Genomic DNA, 9,122 nt, shown 5'->3' on the forward strand with positions numbered 1-9,122 from the left:
CGCGCCGCGCCCGCCGCCGGACACGCCCCCTCGTAGGCCACGCCCTCTCCACGGGCCACGCCCCCGCCTCCGGGCCACGCCCCCGCCTCCGGGCCACGCCCCCGCCTCCGGGCCACGCCCCCGCCTCCGGGCCACGCCCCCTCCGGTGTCGCACGTGGGAGGCCGGGAGCGCGCGGAGGAGGGAGCGGATCCGGCCCCGAGGGCGGCGGGAGCCCTGGAGCAGCCGGGAGATGCGAGCGGGATGGGGCACTGGGGACAATGGGAGCCAGAGCCCCGGGACACAGCGGGGATGGGAGCCGGCACCGGGAGCCCTGGGCCACCCAGGAGATGGGGCTGGGTACTGGGAGCCCTGGGACACAGCAGGGATGGAATTGGGCACTGGGAGCCCTGGGACACCCAGGAGATGRGACCGGGYACYSGGAGCCYTGGGACASRRYACCTGGAGCCCTGGGGAGATGGGACTGCGTGCTGGGAGCACAGGAAGGATGGACCGGGCCCCGAGGAGCCTGGCGGGGATGGAACCAGGGACTGTGAGCATGGAGACACCCAGGAGGTGAGACCGGGCACCCAGCGCGCAGGGACACGGAGGAGACAAGACCAGGCACCCAGAGCCAGGGGCACCCCGTTCACACCCAGCAAGGCGAGGGGCCATTAACTATCACAAAACATTCTTTAATTGGGGGCAAGGCAGGAGTTGAGCAAACGCGGCAGGCGCCAGAGGCAGGAGAAGGGCCGGGATTGCGACACGCTCCGTCCCCATCCCTGCGGGCCCGGCCTTCGCTGCCGGCGCGAGGGTGGAGCGGCCCTGCCTGCACCGCCGTCCGTCCCTCCCTCCGTCGCGTCCCGCTCCGATTCACAGCACGGCCGCCGACATCCCCCTGGCGAAGAAGGCGACGTTCCGCTCCTGGATCTTGTACTGGTAGAGCTGCAGGCTGTCGCGCTCCCCGCCCGGCCGCAGCGACGTGCGCCGGATTATCTTCAGCTGCGGACGACACGGACGCGGTGTTAACGTTCCCGCGGGTGCCCGGTGCCGCCGCGCGTTCCCGGCCCTCCCGCACCTGCCCGTGCACGTCCTTGCAGAAGCCGGTGGCCAGGCCCTCGGCCCAGAGGATCAGGTCGCTGTGGTGGCTCAGGGCGGTCACGAGCAGCTCGTTTTCCTTGTCCCCCGAGTCCTCATTGCTGTGGACCAGCACCACAATGTTCCCCTGGCAAATATATATATATATATAATGCATCAAAATATATATATAATGCATCAATTTGATATATACGGGGAAGCACTTCTTCACTGTGAGGGTGCCCGAGCCCTGGCACAGGCTGACCAGGGAGGTTGTAGAGTCTCCTTCTATGGAGCTCTTCCAAACCCGCCTGGATGCCACCCTGTGCTCTGGGTGTCCCTGCTGGAGCAGGAGGGTTGGACTAGATGATGTCTGGAGGTCCCTTCCAACCTCAACCATTCTGTGATATTTATACATCTGCAGCCTAAAAATACATCCAAGCCCTTGGTAGGAGGCAGCCGCCTAGTTTAACCGGTTTGTTGAGCTGCACAAGCAGGAGATAAGGCGACAGGAGGGAAGGATCCAACGGGAAGGATCCGTAGGGATGTGGCGCTGCAGAGGCAGCGGGAGGAGCGTGCCGGGGCTCCCACCTGCAGCCGGGAGCACACGGCCACGCGGCAGTAGTGCACGAAGTCGAGCACGGCCACCGGCGCGGCGCCCAGGCTCAGCAGGACGCCCAGCTCGTCGAGCAGCAGCACGCGGCCCTGCCACGCGTCCCCGTCGACGGGCGCCAGCGCCGCCTGCACGAAGGTGAACAGGGCCCGCAGGTCAGAGACGCTCCCGCTGCAAGAGAAGAGGTCCTGGGACTCGGGGCGGGTTCCACCACCCACCCCAGCCCTCCCGGCCCCCGTGGCCACAAGGACGAGCCCCAGAGCGGTGGCGCTTTTACCTTAGGAACTGCAGAGGATGGGGCTGTGTGGCCTGCTGCTCTTCCTCCCGCTGCTCCTGGCCAAAGACGACGTCGAGGCAGGAGCCCAGGCCCTCCAGGAAGACGAGCTGGCCCCGCTCCTTGGCCGCCGTGAGGTTGACGCCCTGCGGAGAGGAGCGGGACGCGCTGCAGAGCGGCCGGCCCCGCGGCTCCCGGAAAGCCACCGTCAGCAGCAACAGGGCCAGCAGTCTGGGTGACTTTTTTAAGTCCCTGGCAAGGTGACGGTTTTGAGCCACCATTTGAGGGGGCTCCTGCCCATTTGTAAGGGAGAACCATATCCTGCTGCACCCTGGGTCATTGCTTAATGCCTGGTGGGATGAAGAGGGGACAGCTCTGCCCAGAGACCGGTTTGGGCCCAGAAGATTCTCCTCATGTGCCAGGGAAGGGCCTGCACGTGGCCCCCTGAACGTAGCCTCCGCAGCTGGAGGCAGGAAGCACGAGGGGACAAACGGCGCCTGCCTCCCCGACAGCGCGCCCGTCACAGGCAGGCACCAACCCCGCGTCCCCAGAGCCCCCGAACGGCGGCACCTCAGGGCCGCCCACGCCACCGTGCCAGCACATGGACATCACCTGGCAAGCGAGATCTCTGCAAGAGAGAGGGGGTAACGGAGAGCACGAGTGGGTGGTTATCAGTGGAGCCCGGCCGCGGGGCAAAGGGCGGCCACCTCGCCAAGGTCCCCTCTGCAGCACAGCCCCGCACGGGGACACGGCTCTGCCACAGGGAGCTCAGCGGGGACAAACAGGGGCTTTCTTTTTCCCTTTAAAGCAAAATCAATGCTGTACAAACAGGGGTGGGGGCACAGCTGGCAAACTGCCCCAGTCTGCGCTTAGTCTTGCTTCAGCCCAGCATGTTCTCCAGAAGGCCACAAGTAACATTAATGGTCCCTGCAGGCCCTTAAAATTCAGCACAGATCCTTGCAAGGAGAGTGGGATTTGCAGGAAAGTGGGAAGCTGGGATGGCAGAGCCAGCGCGGGCAGAAAATTCCTGGGAAGCTTCTTCCAGCAAGTGAAAATATGTTGCTGTGTTTAGCTAACGTAGAAGGAACTGGTTCTGGACTGGTCAGACCAGCTGGCTCTGTGGGGAGGCAAGCGCTACTTCAAACGTGTCTTAAATATTGAGTGTATCACCAGGTAGCAGATGCTACACGGACAGCATCCCAGAACTGCCACCACAAAGACGGTGCTGTAGGGAGGATAAAGTCACCCCTGAGCCGCCGGCGCCCCTCGGGATCCGGCACCGCTGATCCCCAGGAGCACGAGCAGCATCCCTGAGCTCGGAGGCTCTCTGCCCCGCGGCCTCCACAAGCCCACCGGCTCCTGCTAGGAATGGTTGGATAGGGGGATGCAGCCTGTGACAACGTGGCCCAGGGCTGCCCAGTTCCTCCCACCACGTGCCTTTACCCGGGTCACCGCAGCTGGATGCCCTGCAGCTCTCCCGGCCGACCTGGAGGGCCAGGAACCTGGTGGGGATGTTGTGACTGAGGAAGAGGATGCAGGAGGGGAGCAGGGGCCGTTTGCTGCAGCCTGGAGCACCGGGCAGCGCATCCCAGCTGGGAGCAGTGCTGCTCCAAGACGAACCACGTCTCTGCTTGGGGATTTCCTGCCACAGCACCCGCTGTAAACAGAGCGCGTTCCGACCAGAAACAACTCCCAGGGCCAAACCGCCCAGCCCCGCTCCTGCTAGGCCTGATGTGCTCATTTAACACAGATCCAAGGCAAAGGCAAGCTCCTGCGGAAACTCGGATAGAAATAAGCGGTGCCACGATCTACAGCTCCTCGGAATTCCTGGGAATTCGCAGCGCCAACCGGACTCAGGAGCTCTGCTCCCTGGGCGGACAGGGATCCCAAATCTACAGGCACCGCCTGCGCCAGCTGCCGTGTCCCGCTCCCTGCCGGCACGTTTCCTCCAAGAATTCCTCCTCTCCACAACACCAAGGCCAGACCCATTCCCTGTCCCTGCAGGCTGGCTCGCTCAGCACTGGGAAACCTGCTCTGCAAGAACACGTCTGAGGAGAAACAGGGCGCTTGCTCCTTTCGTTTTATTCACCTTAGGGCTGAGCTCCCAGACCACTTTTCTCTTTTAAAAAAGGTAAAAATTGAGCAGTAAGTTAACTGCAACTGTTTCAGCGAGCACCAAAACTCAAGCCCCACTTACCATGGGGAATACACTGTTACAGCCCCTGCTTCTCGGGCATCTTTGCAAGCAGGAGCGCTGCTGGGCTCTCCCCCAGGGGCAGCAGCGGGAGGAGCAGGGCGAGTCCTTGTCCCTGGAGACTTGGAGACTTCACACCGGAGTGTTGGGCAACTCCCTGAGTGCCGTATGGGGAGCCTGGTCAGAGCCCAGGCCCTGGGAACAGCCCAAGCTACCTGGTTTCTGCATTTCCTCACTTGAAGGAGCACATAACACACAATCCTCGTGGGCTTGTGGTGGGAAGGGCGTGTGTGTGCCCAGCGTTGTGGGTAGGTTCAGCTCAGCTCGAGCCCACGGCTTGGCCTGGAGCCCCGGAGGGCCTCGTGGCACCTCACTGCATCAGCCCGAGCTTGCCGGCTGTCCCAGCCCACAGTGGCACAATGGGACAGGACACGAGGCACTGTGCAGGACACGAGCACACGGAATGTCCCCACGGACGCAGCCACCGCTCGTCTGCTTCCCGCAGAGCCCTAAGGAAACTGCAGCTACAACTGCAGCCCCGGGAAAGGCCCTCGAGTGACGAGACCGTGTTGCTCTTTCCACCCACAGGACGTTACCTGGGATGGAACCTGCCAGGCCAGGGACTTACCAGCTTCTGCGCTACGATGTTGTAGTGGCTGAAGGACTGGAGCAGGGCCACGAAACACACCTTGCAGCCGGCTGCGGGACCAGACAAGAGACACGTCAGCTGGGTTAGCGTGGGGAGAGCTGCCGGGGAACACAGATCGGCAGAAACCCCCGAAAGGCCCACAAAGACCTCGAAGGGAGAGGGTTTAGGGAGCCCCTCCCTTGCTCTTGGCTGGGCTGTGGGTTTCCACTTTTCCATGGGTTTTCCTCAGTTTGGGCATTTTGTTGTTGTTGTTTAGGGATTCAGTTTAATAAGAGAAAGGGATGAGATTAAGAAAAGGCTGGTGTGAGAGAAGCAGAAGGTCTCTTTTCTGCCTCGTGCCATGGTGTCCTGGGCTCCTCTGGCACTGACTGCAGGCACCGCTGCGGAGGCCAACGGCCGACCATGACACAATTTACTGCAATCACTGCAGTGCCAGAAGTCCCGTCCTTGGCTCTCGCGGGGTGAAGGACCTTGTCTGAAAACACAAACAGAACGAGCAGAACAAGCCCTTCTGTCAGAGACGCCTCCGCACAACCTGGCTTGGGCAAAGCCATGGTGGGACCACCCGGCCTCGTGCTTCGGGCATGGGCAAAATCAATGCATTTGTGCCTGGGAGCAGGACACTGAACACAAGCGGTGGGAAGTCAACGGCCCCAAGGATCCCCTGGGTGCTCCCAAGCATCAACAAGGTACCTGGACAATGTGGAGGTGCTGCAGACACAGCACCCAGGGTGGAAACGAGAGGCAAGTGGGGATGCTCCAGGGGGATTTTCCCCAGGCACGGGCAGCATTTTCCCGAGCCACTCAAGGTTTGTGCTGTCGGTACCTGCCCGAGGAGCCAGGGATGCTCCACAGCAACGGCCAAAATCTGCCTCAGTGGCAGCCGACAGGTTATTCACAGATTGAAGCCATTAGCAGAAAAGTGATTAGGCCACTTGCCAGGGCCTTTACTTCTTCACTCGCTGCCAGCTTATCTATTTGTCAGTTGTTCCTGATATTTAATTGCGCTACAAAAGGTCTGGCTAGTGAATGGGTTACGCTCCACACCTCGCCCTCAGAAGCCCGAGTGATTTATCACGTTCGTGGGAACCAGTGATGAAACAACCTGCAAGGAGATCAAGGGACGTGCCCAAGGATGCGGAGTCAATCCCCAGAACAAGTCAGGGCTGGGACCCACTAGTCCGGACCCCAAGTGTCTCGTGCTAATCGCGGGGCTGCAAAACCAGTCCTGTGCTTTCAGCCACCTCGTTGCAGGAGAAATTTCCGAGGAGAGAGGACAAGGGTGACCCTGGGCTGGCAGAGCCCGGCCCTTCACGCACCTCTGAGGTAGAAGGAGAGGAAATGGTGCACCAGGAAGCTGCCATCTGTTCTGGTGTCTCGCAGCAGCGTGAATGTACCCTGGGAAGAGAGAAGCAGAACAACTTTAACAGAGGAAGGTGAGGACACAAACTGCTCCCAGCTCCATCCTGGCAGACGGGACATCTGCTCAGCCCAGCGTCTAGCGGGACATGGAAGGTATTAGAGAAGGGAGGACGTGACCTAACAGGACTTTAATTCCCTCTCTGTGCCACCCTAGTGTGTTTGTCCTTTCCAGACAGCATTCAATCTAGAGAGGCAAAGCACAAGCTGAGGTCTCACCAAAACTGAGGGTGCTTCAGTTGCTCTAGGCTTGCGCCAGTCTCACAAGTTGCACCTACCTAAAAGCTGCTGAACGTTTTCAGGATGTGTGTCCTCACGGAGCAGGGGATTCGGGCTTAAACTGCATTTCCTCTGTTTCAGTTTGTACCCACTGCCTCTTGTCCTGTCCCTGGCCGCCACCTCCTCACTGTCCCCCATCAGATACGTTGCACGTTGACAAGATTCCCCTGAGCCCTCTCCTTGCCAGGCTGAAGAGGCCCAGCTCTCAGCCTCTCCTTTTGGGGTTCTTCAGCCTCTTCATCATCTTCGTAGCTTTTCACTGGACTCGCGGTCCCCTCGGGGGGCTCCCGCTGTGTGGGGTCCTCAGCGAACGCGCCGAGGGGGCCCTGTGCCCGCAGCCAGGTCCCTAAGGAAGGTGTCGAACAGTACTGGCCATGGCAGCAGCCCCTGGGTGACACCGCTCGTGACCGGCTTCCAGCTGCACTTTGTAGCCCCGTCACCTCCTCGGAGCCCAGCAGCTGGGCCCGCTCTCAGCCCACCTCGCTGGCACTTATCTCATAAACTTCATCAGCTTATCTACAAGGACATTAGGAGGGACGGTGTTGAAAGCCTCGCTAAGGTCAACATCGCTGCTCTGCCGTGGTTCACCAACCTCCTTGTCCTAAAAGGCCATCAGACTGGTCAGACACGATCTCCCTTTGCCAATCCACGCTCACGACTCCCTGCCTGTTCCTCATTTGAAAAGGGTTTCTAGGATTAGTTGCTCCATCACCTTCCCAGGCGAGATCAGAGGGTCTTTCCCTAGGCCCTATATCAAGAACGGGCACCTGGACCATGTGTCTTTAATCAATATGGGTTTTAATCACAAGAACTTATCAGAGCATTCCTTCAACCTACCTAAAAAAAGGTCAAAAAAAGGATTTTAAAGAAGGAGCAAAAAGGAGGAGGGGGCAAAACAGGCATTAAAAAAAAAGAGGGGTTAAAAAAAGAAGGTGGTGGCACTCAGGAGCAGTAAGTGCCAGGACATCATGAAAAGCTGCCTCGATGGCACCTGGAAATTCTGTGACCTCTGAGGGGCAGCCTGACCCTCTTCCCGCTCCTGCACGTCCTCCGTGAGCCTGGGAAGCTGCAGCTACAGGTTAGGAATCCCCAAAGGCACCGGGAGAGCAGCAGCGGGTGTCCCAAGCGGTCGGCGGTGACACGTCACATACACCAGCCCCGGGGCACATTGATCCGCTAACCCTTTGAGGATGCTCAAAGTCCCAGGGCCATGGCAAGGCGGGAGCAAGAGACCTGCCAAGGGGGACTTGCTAACCCAGCAAGACAGAGCGATCCCCAGGAGCCCTGTCAGGGCATCCAGACATGCCCAGATCCCGCCCGGAGCAGCCTTCGGTTCAGCTCCTGCGTGGGCTCAAAACTTGTCACCTTGTGGCCGAACCTTCCTGAGGTTTCGCCCTGCTGAATTCCCTGTTTCCACCGTCTGTGTGGTGCACGGCAGAAGCAGCGTCATGGTGTAACTGGCTGTGACATCCCCATCCTGTCCGGGCTGCTGAGGACAGGGATCAGAGGTGGCACCAAGGGTGGCTCCATTCCTGTCACACAGGGGATTCCATGCAGCATGGGGATTTCCTCAGTGCTGTCAGGAAAAGCTCCATTCCCTGCGATCCCCCTCGCCTGGATACCGCAGGTATCACCACAGGGCCGCCCTTTGGCGGTGGATGGATGACGGACACACGGGGCACAACGGGAGCGAAGGAAACCCAGGCCTCCCACGTTACCCTCTCCCACAGATCCTCCCCACATCCCGCTGACCTCCCTCTCACCAGAGCACACCCTGCAGGGGTGAGAACCTCACCCAGCCTCACGAGAGCAGCCCCTGCCTCACACGAGCGGCCCTTTCTCAGTGTTTACTTCACACAACCCCCCTGAACCTCGGCCGGGGGGCGGCCGCAGCTGGGGCCTGTTTCCTCTCCACTCCCCGAGGGCTTCAACCCGCGGCCGAGGGACCCCCGGGTGACAAGGGGGTGACAAGGGCCGCCCGGTGACACGAGCCCGCCCCTCACGGGCTCCCACACGGCGACACCGGAGCGCGGGCCGCGTCATGGCGCCCGCCGCTCCCAGCATGCCCCGCGCGCGCCCCCGCCGCAGCCGCGAGGACTACAACCCCCAGCATGCACCGCGCGTGCCGGCCCCACGCCGCAGCCGCGAGGCCTACAATCCCCAGCATGCACCGCGCGCCCGCTTCCGGGCCTGCCGCTCCGCCGTGGCCGCCGCCGCCGCCGCCGCTCCCACCATCGTCACCGTCGCCGCCTCGGCCCCGGGGGCGGCAGCGCGCGCTCACCTGCTCCAGCTTCTGCGGGGAGGCGTTGAGCAGCTCGTTCAGCTCCGCGAACATGGCGCCGCGCGGCAGCGGCCGCGACGGCAGCCGCGGAGGGCCCAAATGGTCCGGCTCGAGGCGGGGGGAGGGGCGCGCGCCGGGAGGCGGGCAGGCGGCGGCAGCTCTGCGCATGCGCTGCCCCCCCCCCCCACCGCGCGGCCGCGCGCGCCGCCTCGTGGCGACAGGGGCGCGCAGGGAGTCACGTGGGCTGGCGTGACGCAACGGGCGGGCTGGGGTACCTCACACACACACACACAGACAACAGGCAGAATGGGGATACCTCACACACACACACACACACACACACACACACACACACA

The 9,122-nt window shown here is 61.6% G+C and overlaps 1 protein-coding gene across 1 annotated transcript; it reads right to left on the reverse strand.

Annotated features, from left to right (window-relative positions):
- Window positions 1–710: 710 nt before the first annotated feature.
- Window positions 711–8,873, reverse strand: ELP6 (elongator acetyltransferase complex subunit 6). The gene is made up of 7 exons (XM_026044280.1): window positions 8,767–8,873; window positions 6,107–6,185; window positions 4,767–4,837; window positions 1,948–2,090; window positions 1,649–1,841; window positions 1,059–1,205; window positions 711–982 (listed from the first exon to the last, which is right to left on the reverse strand). The coding sequence occupies exons 1-7, from the start codon at window positions 8,818–8,820 to the stop codon at window positions 854–856; spliced, it is 816 nt and encodes a 271-aa protein (XP_025900065.1). The 5' UTR covers window positions 8,821–8,873; the 3' UTR covers window positions 711–853.
- Between the last annotated feature and the right edge of the window lie 249 nt (window positions 8,874–9,122).

Source organism: Nothoprocta perdicaria, unplaced genomic scaffold (genome assembly GCF_003342845.1).
Source record: "Nothoprocta perdicaria isolate Ctin4 unplaced genomic scaffold, notPer1 scaffold_357, whole genome shotgun sequence".
NCBI lineage: Eukaryota > Metazoa > Chordata > Aves > Tinamiformes > Tinamidae > Nothoprocta > Nothoprocta perdicaria.

Excerpts from the sequence above, each read along its gene's own strand:
- ELP6 (XM_026044280.1), bottom strand. The coding sequence starts at position 8,820 with ATGTTCGCGGAGCTGAACGAGCTGCTCAACGCCTCCCCGCAGAAGCTG. Across the intron at positions 6,186-8,766 it reads CCCCGCAGAAGCTGGAGCAG|GGTACATTCACGCTGCTGCG; the intron begins GTGAGCGCGCGC and ends CTCTCTTCCCAG. Across the intron at positions 2,091-4,766 it reads ACATCGTAGCGCAGAAGCTG|GGCGTCAACCTCACGGCGGC; the intron begins GTAAGTCCCTGG and ends TCCTCTCCGCAG.